The 23,300-nt window shown below is 45.7% G+C and overlaps 1 protein-coding gene across 3 annotated transcripts in view; it reads left to right on the forward strand.

The window, feature by feature from the left end:
• The window catches only part of LOC144944021 (mitogen-activated protein kinase kinase kinase 13-like), a 129,986-nt gene extending 107,177 nt beyond the window's left edge, over nucleotides 1–22,809 (forward strand). For all 3 annotated transcript variants that reach the window (XM_078872036.1, XM_078872016.1, XM_078872026.1), the window contains 9 exons: nucleotides 2,922–3,080; nucleotides 6,971–7,079; nucleotides 10,627–10,736; nucleotides 11,359–11,475; nucleotides 11,727–11,864; nucleotides 12,768–13,521; nucleotides 15,138–15,205; nucleotides 16,752–17,139; nucleotides 18,504–22,809. In XM_078872036.1, the coding sequence (XP_078728162.1) occupies nucleotides 2,922–3,080; nucleotides 6,971–7,079; nucleotides 10,627–10,736; nucleotides 11,359–11,475; nucleotides 11,727–11,864; nucleotides 12,768–13,521; nucleotides 15,138–15,205; nucleotides 16,752–17,139; nucleotides 18,504–18,590 (1,930 nt within the window). In that variant the 3' untranslated portion in view covers nucleotides 18,591–22,809. The remainder of the gene's footprint in view (nucleotides 1–2,921; nucleotides 3,081–6,970; nucleotides 7,080–10,626; nucleotides 10,737–11,358; nucleotides 11,476–11,726; nucleotides 11,865–12,767; nucleotides 13,522–15,137; nucleotides 15,206–16,751; nucleotides 17,140–18,503) is intronic.
• Nucleotides 22,810–23,300: the final 491 nt, after the last annotated feature.

Genomic DNA, 23,300 nt, shown 5'->3' on the forward strand with positions numbered 1-23,300 from the left:
TGGTGATTATAAGTTAACAGCATCATGAATAATACGACAGTTCGCCTCCGTCCAATAGTTGTCCCGCACGTACAAATACATAGTATTTCGTCTGTGTGGCTGATCGGATGTGGAAATAAACACACGTTTATTGTGTATGTTAAGCGACTGATAATGGGAGAGGAATCGAGGTGTATCGTCCGTGTACAGGAATACCTCGATATACGAAGTAGATGCGTTCTGGGTGCTTTGTATATTTAAACTTCGTACTTTGAATAACCTATAACATTCGTACTATGAGGATGCATTCCCAGCCTTCGTAACTTACTATTTCATATTATAAACACTTCATAACTTTCCCTTCATATTGTAAACAAACATTATTTATTTTGAAAATAACGTTATATTTTATACTGTACATTATTATAACTTATATAAATAAATAAACTGATGTAAATATAATCTAAGTCACGAAGAAACGTAATGTTATTTTTATTTATAAAGTGCCAGAGATCTATTTGCGTATGATTTATTTAAATATATTGGTATTTATTATTTTTCCATTCAATTAATAGTCATTAAGATAATGGTAATAAATCCAAAGTTCGTTCCACTGAAACTTCGTATATCGAATATTCGCATATCAATGTATGACTGTGTTCATGTTGTTGTTAGCCGGCAGATAGATTCCACTCCGTACGGTGCGAAATAAGTTCAACATAACGTGTACACACAAAGAGGGCATGTGGCAGGCTAGCGGCTAGCAGCTGCAGGCAATGGTCCACACACGGCGTGGTTGCACGTGAGGCTGTCCACCACAGCGTTCCACGTGGTGCCAGCCTCGCCCTGGCTGGCACGCAGGGGGCAGCTGTGGCTCTGAACGTGAAGCAAATGTATGGGGGCCCTGCTCCTAAATTGAGCTGGATTCTGGCCCACGCGGCCTCTCTCCCTTTCATAGTCACCGCAGCTGCAGCTGCTGAAAACCTTCGTGGCGGCAAAGTTGTGATACATAATAACTGTCATTACTGCCCGTTCGATGTGAATGTTACACGTGCTGTTGACTCTATACTGCACCGTATAGCCATAAAATAATGAGTACTGTGTGCAAACACTTGACTGCAAACACTTGCACACAGTACTGCGTTTGCTTGCTCACAGTGCTGCTGAGCCTTTCCGCTAGCGCACGGGGTCGGCAAACTGCGGTTCTGGAGCCGCATGCAGCGCTTGAAGGGGCTGCGTTGTGGCTGCGTCGTGGCTGCCGACACTATCATTATTTTCGATTAACGGTCCACGTCTAAAAGTCCAACTGTGACTTGTAATGCGGCAATTACAAATCATGGTGCCATGTGCAAGTTATTAAAATAGTGTTGACAAAAAATGAGGTTTGACGCTTCCTCATTAAGAATCCGTCTTGTATTAATTCACGTGCCATTGGCGGCTCTCGAAATATTCCAGGGATGTTTTTATTCAACCGAATTCAAAGAAAATTGCTCCTCTTGCTATTTCGGTTTGCCGACCTCCTGATGGAACGTTAGAGAGTGCCTCTTAAGAGGGTATGTTTTTTTTTGCCTACTCTTCCACACTGGTCAGACGTCTTGGAAGAGGTTCTGTACAATATTCGCTGGCTTTCTTTCTATGGCTGTAGTTGATATCCCCATGGAATAGCAGCCGACACCCACACACACAAGCGGATAGGCACGAGTTCAAACCCCGGTTGGGGGGTCAACTCGGCTCGTTTATGCACGATCAATAAAATGAAAGTAAAGTATCCTATGCAGAGCCGGTGCTCACTTGTAAGTCAGTGGAATTTTCCACCACTAGCAGTACAGTACTAGTAGAGATGACCCCCCCCTATACATCACTCATTCGAGCGTGTGGACAGGTGTGTGTGTGTCTGTTGACCTGTGTCTCACCACAGCCACATCAATCACGCGTCGTGATCCTATTGTCGAGCCATCAACGGGTGTGCGCGCTTGCGTACGTTGCAAACATTTTTTGGAGGGGGTCCGCGGGGGGATTTCCGCCCCCCCCCCAAATATGTGCCCGTGTCCAAATTCCATGTAAAACCACAACGTCATAAGCAGCCTCTGCTTTTGAAATAACACGGAAACAGGTAAACTGCTGGCGATGCCGCTTAATATCATCGCCGCTGGGGCATTTCCGCTCAGCCCGTCTCGTTATTGTGGAGCCCCATCAGCAAGTTGATGGGCAGCAGAGCAGTGATTAGTCCCGCGTTGGCGCTGACTGCCGAGGAAGGGCGCGGTGTGCCTCTGCTGGGTACAGATGTCCCTTCTGTGGGCCCTGCGTGGCATCCCCGGGCGACAGATGGCATGCGCCTCGTTAGGATTGGATTACCGATGCCAAGGCGCCACCACAACCACAGGGCCAGCCCACAGACATTCAAAACCTTCCGTCGACGCCGTCTGACTTTAAATTAGCAATGTAACACCTAACCGTTTACCGTTAACAACGCTCGACCTCTTACAAGAAACATGATATGGTGCTGCGTTGCATTTGTCGCGCTTGTGGTGACCCCTAAAATTATGACGGGGAATATTCTGTGGCTTTCATGATCACGTGTGTAATGATTGTGTTTGTTTATGCGGTGTTTAGTGCATGGTGCTTGTGTGTTTGTGGGGAGCAATTGTGCAGCGGTTAGCACACTGCGCTACGAACCCGGCGATGCGACCAACACCAGTGACGATTATCTGAGCCAGTCCTGGGCCTCCCTTAGGCCAACTCTGCCTCAAACGAGTACCTGGTGCGGTGTGTAAACATCGCCACTGGGGGAGACAAAGGTGGCCAGGCGGGGGGCGGGAGGCACCCACCCACCTCGTGTACCATTCCGGCCTTCATAGGTGCTCGTGAAACGGCACTTGTCCTAAAAGGCTGTGAAGGATCTTTGTGTATGTGTGTGTGTGTGTTTGTACGTGCGTCTGTAGGTCTTTCGGCGTGGTTCTGTGGGAGCTGCTCACAGGGGAGATCCCGTACAGAGACGTCGACTCTTCGGCCATCATCTGGGGCGTGGGCAGCAACAGCCTGCACCTGCCTGTGCCCACATCCTGCCCCGATGGCTTCAAGATCCTCCTCACACAATGCTGGTAACCAGATGCAGCAGCCTTCACACCGGAAACACCTGATCATCATCTCATTTCTTTTCATGCCATCTTCTCATCTCTTCGGCCATGATCTCTTCACTGCTGGATGAAAGGGTTTCCTTATGCCCAAAGCCATCCCAAGTAGTGTTGTGATGCCACAATGTCTGTCTCGCTGTCATGCGACAGCTATCACTTCCATCTCTGATCGTCGTCCCCTTAGGTGCGTTCCCTCCTTTAGCTGCTCTTCCGTCACCAGTCCTGACCACTGGCCATCATCCCTCCAAGCCACGACGTGCCCTGCCCAAGCTGACTTACCTTCTGAACAGTCAACACGACGTATTTTATTCGTGTTTGGTGTCGAATACATGTTTCGTTCTTTCTGTCCTCCAGTGTAATTCCCAGCATGCATCTCTTCATGCTTCTCTGTGCACTCATCAATGGTAGTTCCATTTTCTTTGTCAATGCCCACATTTAATGTCCATCTTCCCATACACCATGGAAAATTTTTATTTAAGACATTTAACTATTGACTAACAAAACAATCAAGGGGATTAGAAGTATCCTGATGTATATTACAAGTATCACCAGATAGTGAATAGTTGGTGACATGTTTGCAATTAACACAATTTTCATGGGATTTAGGGTTTGTTTGATCTTATCTTACATAGATGTATATCGCGCCATATTCCAAGGCACTTTCCAACAATCATAAAATTGTACATACGATGATAGTGGTTGAAATAATAAAGAATGGGGTTGTTATTAAAAGTGATAGTGCGGTTATGGTGACAGGAGAACAGATGGGTAGTGGTTATGGAGGATTGGGGTAGGGTTAGGGGTAGTGATAGGGGTTGGGGTAGTGATAAGGGTAGTGATAAGGGTTGGGGTAGTGATAGGGGTTGGGGTAGTGATAGGGGTTGGGGTAGTGATAGGGGTAGTGATAGGGGTTGGGGTAGTGATAGGGGTAGTGATAGGGGTTGGGGTAGTGATAGGGGTTGGGGTAGTGATAGTGATAGAGGTTGGGGTAATGGTAAGGGTAGTGATAGGGGTAGTGATAGGGGTAGTGATAGGGGTAGTGATAGTGGTTGGGGTAGGCCTGGTCTTAGCTAGGGGGCAGGGAGCAGCAGTAGGATGGGCAAGGCAGAAGAGATGGGGGTTGTTTTAATGGTGGAAACGGAAGCAGGTTAGTGAAAATTATTGTTTTATGTGCAGCTACCAGGCAAGTGCATTGTCTGCAGTTAAGTTGATCTCAGAGATCCTCTGGCAATCACAAGGCAAACAATATACAGACGTGAAACTTGCCCCTGGACCTTCTAACGGCAGTAAAAAAAACGGAATTCAACGGCAAGTTCACGACCCTAATCTACCACGTGAGACAACAATTTACATTAAACACTGAATTTTAAATAATAATAAAAACCTGCCTAGGCTTCAAATTCCTGACAAATGTAGTAACTGTGTTCTTGTAAATGTTATTCACTCTCCAATGTCAAGTCGGTCAACTCATCTCTGTAGCTCTCTGGTCAACCATTTTGACCAAGCAACAGGTTTGCATTTGTTTAAATCTTGTCATAATTTTAACAAGTTCATGTTTTTTTATCACGTTCATAAATGTGCTGTAAAGGTTTAGGAGACAAAATGGTCGTTTAATTAATGGAAGATTAAACAAATGTGACTTGTTAGAGCACACAGCTGTTCATTTAAAAAAGTATTAAAAAAGGTAACTTAGCTGAATCTGCATATGCAATATATACTACTTATACATTTTCGGGATACATTTGAGATCAATATTTTCAGATATTGGATTTTGAGGCTCAACGTCAGATTCTATTTCTTATTTTCAGATTTAAATTCAGAACATTTCAATCACTTTCATTGTGTGCATACTTATTCCCGAATCAGTAATTTAAACGTGAAGCATTGCACGTTAATTTTTCTTCATGTAATGTTTCCCATCAATAAAATGTGATTAAATCCAGCCCTACTCCAAAACGGTGCAACCCACATGGGAAATGTACTGAGTGTGGGATACCCATACATGCCAACCCCTCATCAGTGCCTTACAGACCAATTCACACCTGTTCACCCCGTGCCCTTATAAATCTCAACGTCCATCCTACAAAGCCCCATCGCAGGGAAGAAACACGAACAAATAGACAAATATATATTATTTTTCCCGAATTGAAACGGCTGTATGCCGTATGGACCTGAAAACTCAATTTCCCTCTACAAGAATACGGAGTAAACCGTATGGGTTGACAGCTATGGAAACCATTCCAATTGCTCTGGCCCACAATCAGGATGAATACCACACGTTAACCAATCGTTAGATCGTGATCTACCTTGATGGCCTTCGCCATCAATTCCATTGACTTCAGCAAACTGTAATTCATTATTTTGTTTAACCACAATGTAAAAGCCAGCTCATGGATATTGTCTTTAAACAAAAAAAACTGGATAGTGTGTAGTCAGTATGTATGTTGAACTACTTTCACGCAGTACGTCGCCAGCCGTGCCAATTGGAGGTGCCGGGGAAGGACACTCAAAGCAGTTCTAAAGAAATTATTTTCCAATTTCAATTTAAAAGTGCATAGCTCCAGTGGCTTTCTAAAATCAGCACGTAACTAGTTTTCGATTTAAAGCTTTCGTGACTGCAGGGATTCATCTTCTTGGTTCTTTCGGTAAAGTCACGTAGAAGGGAAATAATAAAATAATAAAAATAAAACATAATAAAATACAATACTCACGACGTTTCGGCCACAACGCAAGCACCCGTCCTCTGGTGAAGACCAGGGCTGTCGGAAAGATAGCGTCGAGAATTGTATTTTATTATGTTTAATTATTTAATTATTTCCCTTCTACGTGACTTTACCGAAAGAACCAAGAACATAACTAGTTTTATTTTATATTTATCTGCAAATATTCAACATCATCGTCCACGTTCAATCCACTGCTGGATGAAGGCCTCCCCAAGCCCCCGTCACCTTTCATGCACTTGCGATGCAACAATCCATCCAGCACCTGCACATGGGCTGATTTCATCACTCCATCTCCTCTGTTAACGTCCCCTTGGATGTGTTACGTTCCCTGGTTGTCGCTCCTTTATTAATCTTACACCACAATTTATCATCCTTTTCAGTGACATGTTCTGCCCAAGACCACTTACTTTTCTTCAGTCTGGATGTTGTCATTTATCTTCATATGTTTTCTGATACCATTGGAAAAAGGTGTCTCCGTGTCTGTGCGTCTCTGTTTCTCTCTCTGTATGCCTCCGTGTCTTTATGTATCTCCGTCTCTCTCTTGTGTGTCATTGTGTCTCCATGTCTGTCTCCGTGTCTCTATGTGCCTCCGTATTTCTGTGTTTCTCTTTGCCTCCGTGTTTATATGTGTATCTATATCTCTCGATGTGTGTCTCTCTGTGACTCTGTGTTTCTTTGTCCCTGTGTCTATTTGTGGCATCTGTGCCGCCTGTGGTCACAGCAGGAGGCCAGCATGCACCATGCTTTGACCGCAGCACTTCCCAATGTCTCTCTCTCTGGCCATTTGTGTTTCATATTCAATTAATCATCACGATTTATCTTAAACGTGACAAAAACGCAGGAAATCAGACGCCATTCCACAATCATGCGTGGCTAATAGGAAGAATAGAGCCACGGATAATAGGAGTTTTCGTGGGTACTCCAGCTCCCACAGATAATAGGAGCCGTGTATAACGGGGTGGCGGATAAGAGGAGTTCTGTACTATTCAAAGGGTGTAGGATAAACCATAACAAACAAATTAGGTTGAAGGAGGCTTTCCTTGAGATTTCTGGTGGGCATATAGTCACAGTGTCTGTGGGCTGATGACGTGAGCGTACATGCTTCCCCCATGTCCGTGTCCTCTGTGGAAACAGGACAGGCAAGCCCAGAAACCGTCCCTCGTTCCGGCAGATCTTGCTGCACCTGGACATTGCGTCAGCTGACCTGCTGTCCACACCACAGGAGACGTACTTTCAGTCCCAGGTGAGTGTGCTCCACACTTGCTACGTTCTCCCACGCGCAGACTTTCACTCGGTGTGCGTGGGTATCCATCGGTTCCCTGGTTTCCTCCCACGGCTAAAACAATACAGAAATGTAACCGGTATTGGCCAACATCCCAATGCTCGAATATTACCTGCAATTTGCTTCATCGGGATCGCACACAAGCAGCAATATCGCCTCCCGACTGGCAAAACTTGGCAGGACGTTCCTTAAAAACGAGTCTTGATACCCGTTAAGGCTTGCCGAGGGTAAATATAAGCTTAAATTATTATTCGTAAAAAAAATGGTTACGTATTATTTTTATCTTGTCACATTTGCCAGCAGAAACCCGACACGATTAACATGAGCTTGTGTGACAATTTCTGCAAATGCAGTACCAGTTGGTAATTGAGTAGGTATATTTTTCCAGATACAGTAATATTAAAGACAATGCTGCCCCCTGTTGTTTACCCTAACCAACATTATTGTCTACCTTGTTGTTTACCTTGTTGTTTATCTTGTTGTTTACCTTCCAAGTACTTTGGGGGATTTTGTGCATGCAAGTACAGTATTACCCCGATATATATCGCCCTTTTTTACGTCGTTTCACAAAAACGTCGTAATTTTTATTAGCATCGCTCACCAATTTCCGTCGCCTCAAGCACTACACTTGCGTCGCTCACAGCATCGTCCATCCTTTCTCGTTAGGGGCCGTCCATAAATGGCGTCACGCACCTGGGGGGGGGGAGGTCAGACATTTGTGACGATGTGCAGTGCCACATTAAATACGCACTACAATAACAATAGTTTAAAACAATTTGAAGCATGTTTTATTTTCAAAATGGAAATGTGTTTTTTGGGGAGGGGGGGGGCAGAGCTTTGTGACGTCATATTTGAGGGGGGTCTGACTTTTTGTGACGCCGAGTGACGATGGGGGGGGGGGGGTAAAAAATCTTCCAAAATCGCGTGACGTCATTTATGGACGCTCCCTTATCCGTCGTCTCTCAGCCTTCGCCTCCACCATCACCTTCTACTCCCATGTCAATCACTTTGATTGACGTCGTTTCGATATTCTTCGTCGCAACTTTCACGAACGCATCCCCGACATAAACGGGGGTGAAACTGTGTGTTGGAAGTGAGGCGTGGTACATCGATGTAATTCTCCTCGAAGGGGCAGGCTCTTTGTAATCAGGGCTCAAACTACTCGCTTGGGATCACTCAGCAGCAACGACGCCCCCTGCTGCGAAAACTGGACACCGCCCTCATGAAATACTTCAGTTTTAAGTGTGTGGCTTTCCTGGCTAAGCAAGTGTAAAGAAAAAAACAACTGGCAGTTGTGCTGATCACAGGCAATTTGGCCAGGAGTGTTGTCGGTTACTTGAACTCGGGCCTGCAACTGAGATGATCGCCACCCAATGCTTGAATGTGGAGACACTGACGGACCTATCCATTCTGACTACTTTTCACGAGTTTTCATGAACATATTGTGTTTCTAGATATACGTATGTTGAACTTCTTTGGCGCCGTACGTAGCCAACCATGCTAATCAGAGGTTGGCAATATACGACATGTTTTTTTAAACAAACAGAAGTGTTGGTGTATGTTTCTTTAATACTACAGTCATTACAAAACCATGACAAAATAGAGTGCCACATGGTCATGAATACATACAGTCATCCATCGCTAATTATTTAAGTTTGTTTTATTTTATTTCTACCTACGTGACTTTACCAAAAGAACCAAAGAGTACGTACACATGGTAAATCCTGAGAATGTGACTAGCTGGTGATAGCAGCAAGGACAAAATTACGAGCTTTAGTATGTGACCCTACCAGAAATAAACCCATCATTGAAACAACTTGAATATGACACACAATTCCATTTTATTTTGGGTAATTACTACACACACCCTAACAGATGGCACAACGGTGCTTGCCTGCAGTGCAACGCTGAATTAGAAATTAGTTTAATTAAATGTTTCTCAAGAGCGACTTGAATTTTTTTTTTTTTGCTCTAAAGACCTCAGAATCATGACTGCAGTGGTGATGACAATTAAGAAAGTAGCAGCTGGAAAAATACAATCAAGTCTGGAAATGGAATACTGTAATCTTGATGGGAAGCTGAGAACAGGAAGCAGCTAGTTTTAAAAGCACAAGCATCCATGCACTGCGGATTGTATATAAAAAAAACTTGAGCCGAGTGTTTGAATGAGATACATCTCTATAAAAATCCACTGTGTAGCCTGAACAGGCTGTTGGGGCAAGTGCTGTTAGCGAGTACCTACGAAGGCCGGCATGGCACACGAGGGGGTGAGTGGCCAGCACTACGCCCGGCCGCCTTTGTCTCCCTAGTGGGGATGTTTACACACCTCTGCAGGTACTCATTTGAGGCTGAGTTGACCTACGGGAGGCCCAGATAATCGTCATTGGTGTTGGCCATAGAACGGGAATCGAGCTCGGCTTGCCAGGTTCGTAGCGTAGCACGCTACCCGCTACACTACATGTCTATTCATATGAACACAGTGTCATGCAAACTTCAGGGATTACCGGTGGGCACAATCGTTCCTAAATTTCAGCCGACACGGAGGTGCCCAACTTAACAGTAGCGCAATGTTAGCAATGTCGCACGGTTTCCCTGATACCTGAAAGAGAAATTAGCGGTGCCTCTTTAGTCTCGTGATTAACAGGCCCCCTCCAATGTGAGGTGGCTGGGCCACCAAAACAACAAAACGACCTGTTTCAACGGGGGGGAGGGGTGGGGGCTATGCAAGATGCGACTGTGGGGTCTCCCCGACTACCCTCCTTTCTCCCGACTCCCTTTTACTGAGATAGCTACGGATGGTTTTATATCGGTATGCAATAATACGTAGGCTATAACTTTATATGTGTATTATTTTAGTTGCATCGTGTATTTGGTTTAGAGGAAGACAGTCTCACGGTGACAGTTATTATTAAAGGTACAACACTCAGAGTTGTGTTATTGTGCGTCTTATGTTCATGCGGACGTCAGTTAGCAAAAAAAAGTCTAAATCATGGGGCCTTTTTGGCAGTATGAAAGTATGAAAAATAAGAATACGTTTTACCATTTCTGGCAATAATACATTTGTTAAGATGTTCAAACACCAAATATAAATCTTTTGCAAGGGATCAAGTCTTCATTAACCACACGTACTTGTGGTTAATGCAGACTGATTTAAATCGTGTTCAGTAACAAACACCGGTAGTATTTTTCGGAAATATTTTTTTAAAATTTGTAACAATGTTTTTTTGTCATTTATGTTGAAATTATTGGAATATATTTTCGTTTAATTCGTTTTTCTGAACACATTTCTGTTACTTGTTTATCCGTTGATTCGGGGGCCCTCTTGTGGCCGACTGGGCCCCTATGCGTCGCATAACGCTGACACCCAACCCCCATAGTGATGCCGCTGGATACGGTCTCCTCTGCCCCTGTGAAAGTCGCTCATCCACGATGGCTCGACACACACACCGTAAAGACGCGCGTGAAGCGCCTTGCACTGGCCTTTTATTTCCCGCGCGTGCGCTTGCAGGTGGAGTGGCGCGAGGAGGTGAAGAACCACTTTGAGAAGATCCGGAGCGAGGGGGCGTGCATCCACAGGCTGGACGAAGAGCTCATCAAGAGGAGGCGAGAAGAGCTCAGGTGACCCTCGTTCCACGTTGTTCAACCGACTTGGCGTGCCGAGGGAAGCCGTCGCAGTGCGATGGTTGACGCGCTGGACTTTAAACGATGCAAACTAAACTATTTTTTATTTTACCAGGTAAGGTCCACTGAGCTCTATAGCTAATAGCTCAACGAAGTGGATTATCGCATGGACGTTTACTAGCAGCAATCCAGAGGGTGCCGATTCAGCTTCCTGGCACTTTTTGGTAAATCCCCTCGCCACTGTCCGCCCAGCAGCATGAATTAGGTGCACGACGGTTAGTCGGCGGAGTCGTTCGTATGTGGTGCGGTCAATTCTGGGTTTTCCCTCCTCTTCCAGAATGTCTGGCCAGTGTGAGGAATGAGGCTAAAATAACAAAAAGAGAAGCTCTGTAGAGCTCCCTACAGTGGAGGTCCTTACACCAGCAGTGGCAATTACAGGGCTTCGCCTTTTGAAAAAATTGTACGCAACACTGAGCAGGCATTACTGCACCTTAACCCTTTACTTACTAAACTTCTGGGATCATTAAATGATTGAAATATATTAAGTCATTGATTACATTTGCATATAAAAAAAATCAAGTGTTTGTTCATAGCGGTTGTTGTTATTTTCCCTCCTCAGGCACGCTTTGGACGTGCGTGACCACTACGAACGCAAGCTGGAGCGAGCCAACAACCTCTACATGGAGCTGAGTACCATCATGCTGCAGCTGGAGGTGCGGGAGAAAGATCTTGTCAGGTAGGGAGGGCACTGCTCACGCACACTCGCACATGCTCACTCGCTCACACGCACAGTCGCTCGTATGAACACTTGCATACAAACAAACCGTACGTAGACAACCTCTAGCACGGCTGGCTACGTACGGTGCATAAGAAGTTCAACATACATACGTACACACCACCACACACACACATTGTTATGGACCCAACTACCAGGCAGGCTACATTGAGTTAACGTGTATTGCGTATGTTTTTGCCCTAATTCGCCAGACGAGAGCAGGTCCTGGATAAGAAGTACCCGGGCCTCTACAAGCGCCACGGGGACCGGCCCGCCCTCCGCCCCAACGCTGTGGAGCGCCTCATCAAGAAGAGGTCAACCACCGGCAAGGGGGCCCAGCACACCCGCAGGTAACGGGCGGCACTCCCTCGCTGGCTCCTCTCACAAGGGCGGCGGTGTCAGCGGACTCGAGGTTTTTGGGGGCACGAATAGCCGAGAGAACAGGGCGCCTGTGAGCTGCACCCGTGAAGCTGCGCGTGCGTGACGACGTCACGGTGACGTCGCACTCGTAAACATGTGTCCCCCGCACCCTACCTGTGCTCCCCGCACCGCAGCCATAGGTAGGGCTCACCAGTGCATACTGTGGGTCACCTGCTGCCCCACAAAGTCCTCTCATTGGCTTCCTTGTTGTAGCCATAAGCTAAGCCGGTTATTATGCTGCCGTGTTGCTCGCCTGTGGAGGTAACTGTTCAAATGGTTCGAGTCAACACTGGTGTGGGTCAGTCAGCCGAGCACTGAAACTTCACGTGATTTTCCGATATTTAGTTTTTTTTATTTTCTGTCCAAAATTTGGAGAAAAGCAGTCTACACCACCGTATAAATCAGACCTGGACATGTGTCTGTATTAATTTTGTTGAAAAAATTCCAGGTAAATATACCCCTACTAATTTAGTCACCATTTTCATTAACAACCCACGTAGTGTGAATAATTATAATGATGTATTTTTTAATTGCTGCATGGAACAGAATACATGCTAAAATGAAACACATGTAAGCATCATGCCATCATATGAGAAACCCACAACATGAATATTGTCGTTAAATACTACTTTATTACTTTAATCTTGTTTGGCTGATGTCTGGATCAGCCTCATATGTAGTGATCATAATGAACATAATGTCATGCAACTCAAACACACACCTTGGCATGCATTACACACCTTGGCGTACATTAACACTGAGAGACATTTATCTTGCCCAATGAAATTGAAAAATTTCACGCCATTGTTTTGCCACTTTTTTCACCGCCCCAGGCCAGATCTGCTGCGAGCCGAGGTGATCTCCCGCAGTCTGGACTCGGTTCCCGTCCACCTGCCCTCCAGCCGCGGCAAGTCCCAGCTGCGGGGAAAACCTCGGCCCAAGCGCCCCTACGGTCGCAGCTGGCACGCCGACTTTGCCAGCAGCCCGAAGACGAGTCCCATCCGCGAAGACGATTACGACGACGACGATGACGACGACGACGATGACGACGACGATCGTAATGCGGACAGCCGCATTGCTCCTTGTTCCGGGGAAGACACCTCCGACACGCGCCGTGCCGCGCTGCGTTACTTCGGCTCGGGCGCGGCGCTCCGGAGCCCCGCGTCGCTGAGGCTGCCCGGACGGCTGGTTGGCTCCAGCCCCGACCTCATCTGCTCCGTGTTGGAGTCGGAGGCGCGGAGAGACGCGGCCGCGGGCAATGGCACCGTGGGACGGGCGGCAGCGGGCTCCTGTCATTCCTGCGAGTCGCTCAAGAAGAGCAGGAGCCTGGAGGGGCGCCTGGACGGATACTGCGATGGGAACGAGACGGCGAATGTTGCGGCGCCTTCGCCTGAGCGTGCCGCCATCGCCGCCGCCGCCACCACCTCTGCTGCTGCTGCATCGCAGGAAGCGGTAGACTTGAGCCCCGTGATCATCGCTAAGAGGGGCCAGAGTCCACGGAGTCCGCGGAGGCTCCCGGCTGACCGGCACAGCCCGCTCGTGCTCGCTCGCAAGTCCTGCACCAGTGGCCGGAAAGAGCGCAGATTGGTACGGCGGACACCTCCTACTGACAGACCACGTGGTTGCGTCTTGATGCAGTCCAGTAGCATACATGTGGCTGAGTAGGTAGCGTATTGGTCGGTGCACTCAGCTCTGAACCAATTTGCATGTCGTTTTTAATAGTTTGATATTCGTCATTAACCCAGTGTGTGTATATATTATGAATGACTAATGCTGCTATGCAGTGGCCGCTGTGTGTAAAGGCAAACTCACCCACAATGAAACGTTCCCACAATTAAATTGGAATACACATGTATTCACTTAATTAGAGATTTAATAAATTTTGTTTTTAAGAATGATAATCCACTTCAATGTGATTCCACTGAGCTCAACCAATAATGTTTCAACTGAATCACTTGTTGAAATATTTAATTTCAGCCCGTGGGTGGAGTCCCCAAAACACCCTCAATCTAGGGGTTCATTGTTTTTAAAGGCATGAGAATATTATCCTCATTTACAGGAATACCTCGCACTTTCGTCTGGTTAGGGACCAGAGCATGGACGAATGTGAAAAATGAACGAATGTCAAGGCAGAGACTTTATTTAGCTTGCAAATTTATTTTGGCCGGTGAAAAACATACATGCAAATAACTACAGTAAATATAAAAACGTACATGCAAATAACTACAGTAACTATATGACACATGTGTGCGAAACCTAAATAAACAGAAATAAAATAAACTTAAGAATATTTAAACAAAACTAAGTAAATAAACAATACTGTACAAGTGTTTTATAATCACGAAAATAACTATGAACACTGTAGTATTATACTGTTATCACAAAAATAACTATGAATTGTTTGCAGTATAATCACAGAAATAAGTACAGTTTTAATAATATATGAATAAACACAAATATAAGAGATGCTCACCGAACGACTTCTATTCAAAGATTGAACGAAAAAGATGGCGCGTGGCGCGAACGTCGTGGAAGGTTTGGGATGAAATCGGACGAAAGAGGAAAGCACGTGGACGAAATTTGAAATCTGGTTATAATTGAAAACGGTCGAAAGAGCGAAGTGACAAAAGTCAAGTGGGCAAAAGTCAAGGTATCGCTGTAAATACTTCCTGATAAGACTGTGAGCTCCGGATTTTTCGCTCTGAGAAAATATTACCAAAACAACTCAATTTGCTTCGCTACATGGAGGCTAATGGCATTAACGGTGGCCATACAAAGTGATAACAGTTGGGCTTGCTGTAGCTTTACAAAACTAGACGTTCTTTATTGTTGTACCGTGATGTGAATGCAGCTTATACACACGCTAATACAACGGTACAATTCGATTCGTAAAGCATCTAACGAGACTCGAGCTACTGACGGTGTGCCAAGATTATGTTGGCTGGGAATTGGGGGAGGAGATGTGATCAGGGAAAGAGCTTGAGAAGGCGACACGGTATGAAAAGGATGGAGATAATGTGAATTCATGATTCCTGAAAAGTCTCACTGACTTTCAAGAATTTTAAGAGGGTCTCGCTTTGGAATATTTGTGCCAGTTTCTCTTTTATTATGTGTCGCAAAACAAAAACTGTAGTGTGCAACGGGTAAAGATGAAATACGGGATGATGCCTGTTTTATGTTGAATGTTTTTGATGTAACTACAGGGTGCGCTGGACTCCTCGGAGGAGGAGGGAGAGGTGGACAGTGAAGTGGACTTCCCACGCAGGCAGAGGTCAGCCTCACATTGCAGCCTTAGGGCGCCACGGTGGCTAGGAGATGTTAACTACCTCGCCTGGTATGGAGGAGGGCGTGGGTTCGATCCCAACCCTGGCACCTGTATATTTGGAGTTTGCATGTTCTCCCCGTGGCCGCGTGGATGTCTCTCTGGGTCCTCCGGTTTTTCCCTCCACAGAAGCTAAGTCGCTTCTGAAAAATAACTATGTAGCTCGGTGGGCCTTACCTGGTAAAATAAATAAAAAGTTATCCCCTAATCGCCCTTCCGCAGAGTGAAGAGAGCCAAAAACAACAAAGCTTTCATTGTTAAGAAACAACAAAGAGTTCCCAGCATCCATAAGTACTAATTTCACTCATAACACACATCCTACGTTATATCTTTTAAATGGAGTCATTGATTATTATATATTTAAAAGTTATTGTACCATGAAACTATGAATTTCAGGTCTGTAAATTGTATATACATATATTTGTATATATGTAAGGACAGTACGGGGTGATGTAGGGACAGTACGGCTCCCCGTGGCCATGGTTACTAATTAACGTAACGAGAACAGACTGGGTACGGTAGGGTAATGTGGGACCTAAGCGGTTGCTAATAATAATTGATGCGACAAGCTTTGGCAGGTTCACGGTAGGGGAAGCACAGGACCTAATGGTCGTAAATTGTCATAAGGGCAGAGACAGACAGGGCCAGGTGCGGTGAGAGAGGGTTTGGGAATAGGGGCGTGGCCGGGTCGTGAGGGGGATAAAAGCCGGCGTGGACCGGGGCTCAGGGCTGCTGTTGTGGGGGAACTGCCGTCGTCGCCGTCACCTTTGAGCGGGTCGTCTTCATCATCCTGGAGTGGGCACCTTGTAGTCTTGGAAGGCTAGAGTTATGTTGTCTCAGAATAATAGAGTTGTCTAAGTTACCCAAGTGAATATAGTCACTCGTGGTTACTCGTTAAGCTTTCAGTGAGTCGGCGGACTTTACTCATAATAAATATACATATAACTGAACAAGATGGTGTCTCTGAGAACTACATTACATATATATACAATTCATGGTACAGTAATACCCCGATTTACGTCTCCCCTTTTAAGTGACGTGTTTAATGTGGTTTTGCAAATACATCGTCACATTATTAACACCACCACCTGTTTTGCGTCGCCTCAACCCCCACACTTACATCACTGCCAGCATCGTCCGTCCTTTTTCGAATCTGTTGCCTCTCGGCCTTCGCCTCTACCTAGCCTGTAAATTGCTTTGATTTACGTCGTTTCGATATTCATCATCGCACCTTTCAGAAATGCATCCCCCCCCTGATGTAAACCAGGATATTACTGTATTGATATCAGTATAGATACCGAATTGATTTACAATTCATCGTGGTCTATTGGCAATTACGCTTAACACCAGACCTGTCCAGATTCCTCCTAAACATAAATACACTCAGCATTTGTATCATCTTTCATCACCTTCTGGATGAGTATCGGTTCCTGTCGTTTGCTGCAATTTTGTCTCTTCCCTCCGCCCACTCCTCCCCTCCCCTCCTCACCACCAGGCCGGCGCGCTGCGTAAGCAGCTGCCAGTCGTACTCCACCATCAGCTCCGAGAACCCCTCGGCGTCGGACGGCGAGGAGGGCAACACGAGCGACCGCTCGCCGGGCGCCACCACGGACTCGCGCACCGGCCCCACGCCGGCCCACCACAACCACCGCCGCCGCGGCGGCGCCGGCCTGGGCTCGGGCTCGGGGTCCGGGTCCGGGTCGTCCCGGAAGGGCCGCGTCTCCCCTGAGCCGCCGCCGGGTCGCCGCACCCCCGACCTCTCCCTGGACGCCCTCTCGACCGCGTCGGACGGCCTCTCGGAGAAGGAGCGCGTCGTGCGGCGCGTCAAGACGCAGATCTCGCTTGGGCAGACGGCCGCCGCCTCGCAGGACCACTTTGCGGAGGTGCCCGCTTCGTGCGGCGCGATCGCCGCTTGTTTGACTTCTGCGTTCGCTTTTGAACTGGCTGGGAGGCTACGTCGGAAGAGAGTTGCTCTTCTAAAAATTGGACGGTCAAATCTAGGTTGGGTGGGGGGGTCAACTCAGCCTGTGTGTCCTTCTGGGGATCTATAAAATTGGTATAACTTTGTAGAAAACAATGATAGGAATTATGGAATTTCTATCACTGACTCTCAACCATCAACTGAGATGAACATAGCCTTCCACTTGTGTCAACATGGCATTCATAAAAGTATATATTATTTTATTAATAATATATTTTAATATATAAAAAGAAATGTATTCACCGTTGTAGGTTAATGTTCATACCACGATCAACAGATTATCCATTTAAAAATTTGACACACGCAATTCGATAAAGCCTGCATGCACTGGCCAAGTTACGGGTCACGTCAGTGGCATTGCGGTCCTCACTGGTTCCTGGACTATCTCTGCAGTCACCAAGTAATCTACATTGACCTGTCATGGACAAGTAGGGGGAACAACGGTCTCTTAAGGAGATGAGGGGCACCACGGTGGTGAGATGTTAACTACCTCGCCTGGTATACAGGAGGTCGTGGGTTCCATCTCAACCCTGACACCTGCTGTATATTTGGAGTTTGCATGTTCTCCCTGTGGTCGTGTGGATTTTTCTCCGGGTCCTCTGGTTTTTCCCTCCACATTTAGAAACATACGTTTAGAGTATTTGGCTGCTATACATTTCCACATGATAAGCCACTTCGATGAGCTATCATTTGTGGCCAGGTCACTTTTGAAAAAGAGCTATAAAGCTCAATAGGCCTTACCTAGTAAAATAAAATGAAAATAGTTACTTAGATTAATTGCTGTACCAGGCTTCTGTGGACTGTTGAAATCCTGGGGTGAAACCTTTGGCTCGTGCCAAGTAAAAAATATTCTCTCATGCAGAGCTACATTGCCCCAGCCTGGTCACCAGTAACTACATCAAAAACATCCTCTATGTATATCAATTTAGCTTTAATTGCTCACACCAAGGTCTGAGGGATTTATTATTTTTTATTGCATGTGTGATTGGCGAGTGTACGCGAGTAGTCAACGACGAGGAGCAGCACTGCTTTTTGCGTTTGAGTTCATTGCTGGCTCAAGTGAAGAATTCCATTTGGCACTGTTGTGGTAACGGTCGAGCGCATGTCCTCCTAACGAGCAATCCCGGGCAGTGATTCAAATAAGAGTCAGCATTTCGTGATCTTCTCAACGCTGCTGGCAGTCAAAACGAACTCGTACGTTGTGTGAAACAAAAACGGGCACAAATTAAGCTAAACACAACTTGTGTATTTTTGCTGTTGCTGCAGAATACGATGCAGTTTGAATTCTCCGACGGAGAGGGATGCCCCGAATCTGCCACCGCGAAGGGGTCTGGGTCTTCTGCAACTTGGTGAAGCCTCCCCTGAGCCGGGCAGCCAACGAGACCATCGATTACTGCTGCCTGTGGCTGCACGGACCGACTGCTGTCATTAATAACATTCACGAATGCACCTGGATAACAACGGGAGATTGTTATCCATCCATGCAAGTCACCGAGGAACGGCAAGGAACGGCAAGCAGATGGAGACGTTTTCGGTTTATCACGGGCACGTGTCCAATGGGAATGCCATCGTATAGAGTATGGCTGACCACGTCACGCCGCTTAAATGCCGTGCATTACTGTGTCGCTTCAAACCCCACGATGCCCTCGGCATTGGCCAAGCTGGTACACGTCTCGCACTGCATTTCACATCATGACGGTTGCCAAGCGTCAGTCATGCCCCCCCCCTCCGCTATATAATGTGTCACGCTCGCTATGTATAGCCAAAACGATGGGCATTTTGTCGTGAAGGGGTTTTTGCAGGGATCGTATACAAAACACACACGCAGGGCATTGATGGGAAGGGTGAAACACATTGCGTGTTGTCCCCGAATTGCGTTTATTGTAAAACGGAGCTGATTGTTTTGCCAGAGTTATAAAAGTGATGCTCGATTGTAATCTGTTAAGGGGAAAGCAGATGAATGTATCGTAGGTTTGCTCCCTCCGCCGGATGAATCAGTCACGTATATGCCCTCATCGTGCGAATGCGATGCAGTATTGAACTCTAGCTCTGCGTGTGAAATGAGGTGGTCAACGCTGCTCTCGGGCGTTGAAGTGGAGGACGTAAGAACTATTCGATGAAAAGAGGAAAATTGTGCGCAAGTCCACGTCCACTTCTCATTGGGTACAGCTGTTTCGCTGAAAGCGCAGAGGCAGTGTTCAGTTTTCATGCATGAGCCTTTGGCAGGAACACTTCGTGGAATCTCCCCGGTAATTTTTTTTCTCTAAAGCTTGAACCTTGGAAGCTTTTCTGAACAATACCACAAGGTGAACCCAATATAAGATTATATCGTCTTCACTAACCTGCTGCCGTGCCTCCCTTAAAGCAACCCCATCTATTCTCCCCTAGCCCATCCTGCTGCTACTGATACTCCCTGCTCCCGACCCCCAGCTAAGATCAGGCCTACTCCAACCCCTATCACGACCCCTATCACTACCCCTAACCCTATCACTACCCCAACCCCTATCACTACATCAACCCCTATCACTATCCTAACCCATATCACAACCCCAGCCCATATCACTACCCCAACCCCTATCACTATCCCAACCCCTATCACTACCCCTTTCACTATCACTACCCCAACCCCACTCACTACCTCAACCCCTATCACTACCCCTATCACTACCCCTACTGCTACTCCCTGCCCGCACCACCCAGCTACGACCAGGCTTACCACAACCCTTCCTTAACCACTCCCACATTTTCTCATAACTCTCACCATAACTATACTGCCACTTTTAGTAATAACCCCACTCTTTATCCCAAGCACTATCATCTTATGTACAATTTTATAGTTGTCGTACAGCCCCTTGAAATAAGATGCTGCTATATAAATATATATAAGATAGATAGCTGGGATGTTGCCACAGTGGTGTAACGGTCAGCACACTGGACTTGTGATCCCAGAGGTCACCGGTTCAATCTCCCGGTGTGGCAGTTGAAACAATGGGGCAAGTTTCTTAAATCACCCTCCATGGCCTTGGTCCACCCTGCAGTGCAAACGGATGCGTTTATTAACAGGTTTGCGTGTGGTGGGGTGAAGTCTGGGGACTCCCACCTCTTCCAAGACGTCTGGCCAGCGCGTAAGCGTAGGCCAAAACACCATCTCCAGAAGGGCTCTCCAGAGCCTTCTGCCAGCGGTAGCTTTGAGCAAGATACGGCAGAGCTGTGCTTTTACCTGCGTGTATCGTTACTACTTCGTTGACTCTACAAGAGTTAAAATATTGGTTGAGGAATTTGATATTCACCCAACCCTCCGTGCAAAGGGGAGGGTGGGGTCCTGCCGGTCAAATCTGGGGCCATGTGGTTGCAGGATTGCTGCTGGGTGAAACCTGTCCACAGTGCAAAGATCCTGATATTCCAATCTTCTACTCATCGTTGTAAATAGCTATCAAACATTGGTTCTCGTCAAATGCTTTGTTTCACCCGTCATCAGAGGTGGTGCTGCTTTCCTGTAAAAGCTAACCCAAATCCTGTGAAAATGCATTGGGGAAAAAAGTGTATAAATATAACGTTAAATACGGAGCCAAGATATGCTTCTTCGTTGGGTGTTCAAATGCAGTCTAAACTCGTGTCACATGTCCATTACATTTAAATGCCAATGTTTACAACTTTGCATTTCTACATTCATCCCACTCAACCCATCCTCTGCACTCACATGATCACGTTGAGGTGAGCCAGTGGAGGCCTTGTATATACAGCCTCGTGTCAGTGTTCGTGCCGCTGCTTCGTTGTCGGTGTTGTCAAGACTTGGCAGCTCCCTTTGTCGGCAACATTTGTAACGGAAACAATCAATGGCAGAAGCATTCATATGCAAGATGCAAAGTAACACAAATCCACGACAATATGCGTAGAAATATCTCGTCTGGCTACATTTCTTTCACCCCGATCATCAAAAACATTCACCAACCTAGAGTAGTGGTTGGATGACTTAAATTATGATATTTACCCCTTAGAATTTAATTCATAAGCTAAATAAGAGTCTGGTCTAACTGCTCTACCAGTCTAAGCAAGCCAAAAAATAATAATCCAGAGTGCAAGTGCAGTTTGTGTGCACCAGTAGTGTGAACATAAACGTGTAGATAAATCCACACCAAAACACACAGATGTCCGGCGGATATTTACGTAATATGTGTTGTCACCGACTGTCGGGCATGAGCAACGAGAAGCTTAGCGCGAGATATGCTGACGGGCGACAAGAGCGGTGCTTCCCAACCTGAGGGGCACTTTCCACCCTGGGCTGGGCAGCATCAGCAAGCAGCAGCTCTGTGGGTGGCATTGCGTTAAACCTCTCACTGGCGCGTGGGCTGGCACAAATGCACTGCTGTCGAGTTGTCCAACAAAGCTAACTTGCCTTTAGAATGCATTCCACGTGTGAGCATAGCCAATGAACATAGCCAAACAAAATGTAAACGTATTTTGTTTGTTTGTACATTTAATTAGCGTACGTAAATTTCAGTTTATAAACGTTCATTTTTGTTGTTGTTGTTGCTGTTGTTGTTTACAATCGTTCATACATCATCTTCTCCGAGACTGAATTGGACAAAAACATTGCTATTTTGTGCGAGTATAAAGTTATGCATTGTGTACTGTTTCATGTTTTTGTTATATTTATGAATCAAATAATCCTGGGGTGATTTAAATTTGCGATGCTATAGTCGGACAACTTGACTACGTTTCTTGATGGGCTTCTCTTACACACCATTCGCTTTTGTGCCAAGTGGCCACAAACTAAAGTAGCGTTTGTCTACACAAGATGTTGCATTACAGTGGCCAGATAAACAAACAAAAACATCCAGGGCTCCGTTGCCCATGGATTTGTCTGGACGACTTTGTTGTGAGTTGTCTCCAAGTTCACACCACGTTTCACACGTATTAGTTGGGAGAGGACGGGGTGACGGTTGTAAACTTTGGATGTTAAATTCACGAATGCATCTCGTTCTGGTAAGTGTGGGTTTCACTTAAAACACCCATTGTATGTGCCGTACCACATCAAAACCATACGGGCTGCCGGTGAAGTGCATTGTTGTGTGTATGGCTTAGCAATTTATATTCGCGTTACTGTAAAACTCTTTCCTTTTTGATTTATGCACGCGGAACTGCAGGAGTTGCTAAACATCAGCAATGCAAATTAAGGCTGGTGCAGGAATTGTGATGGAAGATTTTTCATTTGGAGGTTTGTTTTTATATATATGCAGTATTTTATTTAGTAGCTGGCCTACATGTTGGATGATATATTTGACACTTCAACCTAGTACCTCTTTAGAACAGATTATGTGCGTAGCTTTAAGATTTTTATTGAATTTTTTCACTCCAAATAATTTATTTTAATTATTTACAGCTCCAAAGAGGGTCTTCCAAATTAATTGTAAGCATTTCTTCGGAAAGGCCGAAAGTTACATTTCTTTATTTTTTTTTGTTTAATTCGCAATATAGACATGATAGTTGTACATATCTGAGCACACACGACTGTGAATATGTGTTAAATATTTGTGAACAGTATGTCAGATGGCCCAAAGAAAGAGTTGGAAATATTTTGCATGACAGAATAAAACTATGGTTCAGAACGAGTGATTTATACTGGTTTGGCTGTGTTCATGCGGCACGATATTCCTCTACAATTACTTTTTACAGCCTACATGAATTTGAAGTGGATGTATAACTAAATTAAACCGAAACCATTCAACTATTTGTGTTTTATATTCTTGGCTCTTTCGGTAAAGTCACATAGAAGGGAAATAATAAAATAAAATATATAAAACAATAAAAATTCTCACGACGTTTCGACTGCAACACAAGCAATCATTATTTTTTTCTTGCTGTGGATTTCACACCTGATGATGATTACTTGTGTTGCAGTCGAAACGTCGTGAGAATTATTATTGTCTTTTTTTTACTTTTAATTATTATTATTTCCCTTCTACGTGACTATACCGAAAGATCCAAGAATATGAATCCCTGCAGTCACGAAAGCTTTAAACCAATATGTTTGTTTTACCAGGTAAGGCCCACTGAGCTATA

This window comes from Lampetra fluviatilis, chromosome 2, assembly GCF_964198595.1.
Source record: "Lampetra fluviatilis chromosome 2, kcLamFluv1.1, whole genome shotgun sequence".
Classification (NCBI taxonomy): Eukaryota; Metazoa; Chordata; class Hyperoartia; order Petromyzontiformes; family Petromyzontidae; genus Lampetra; species Lampetra fluviatilis.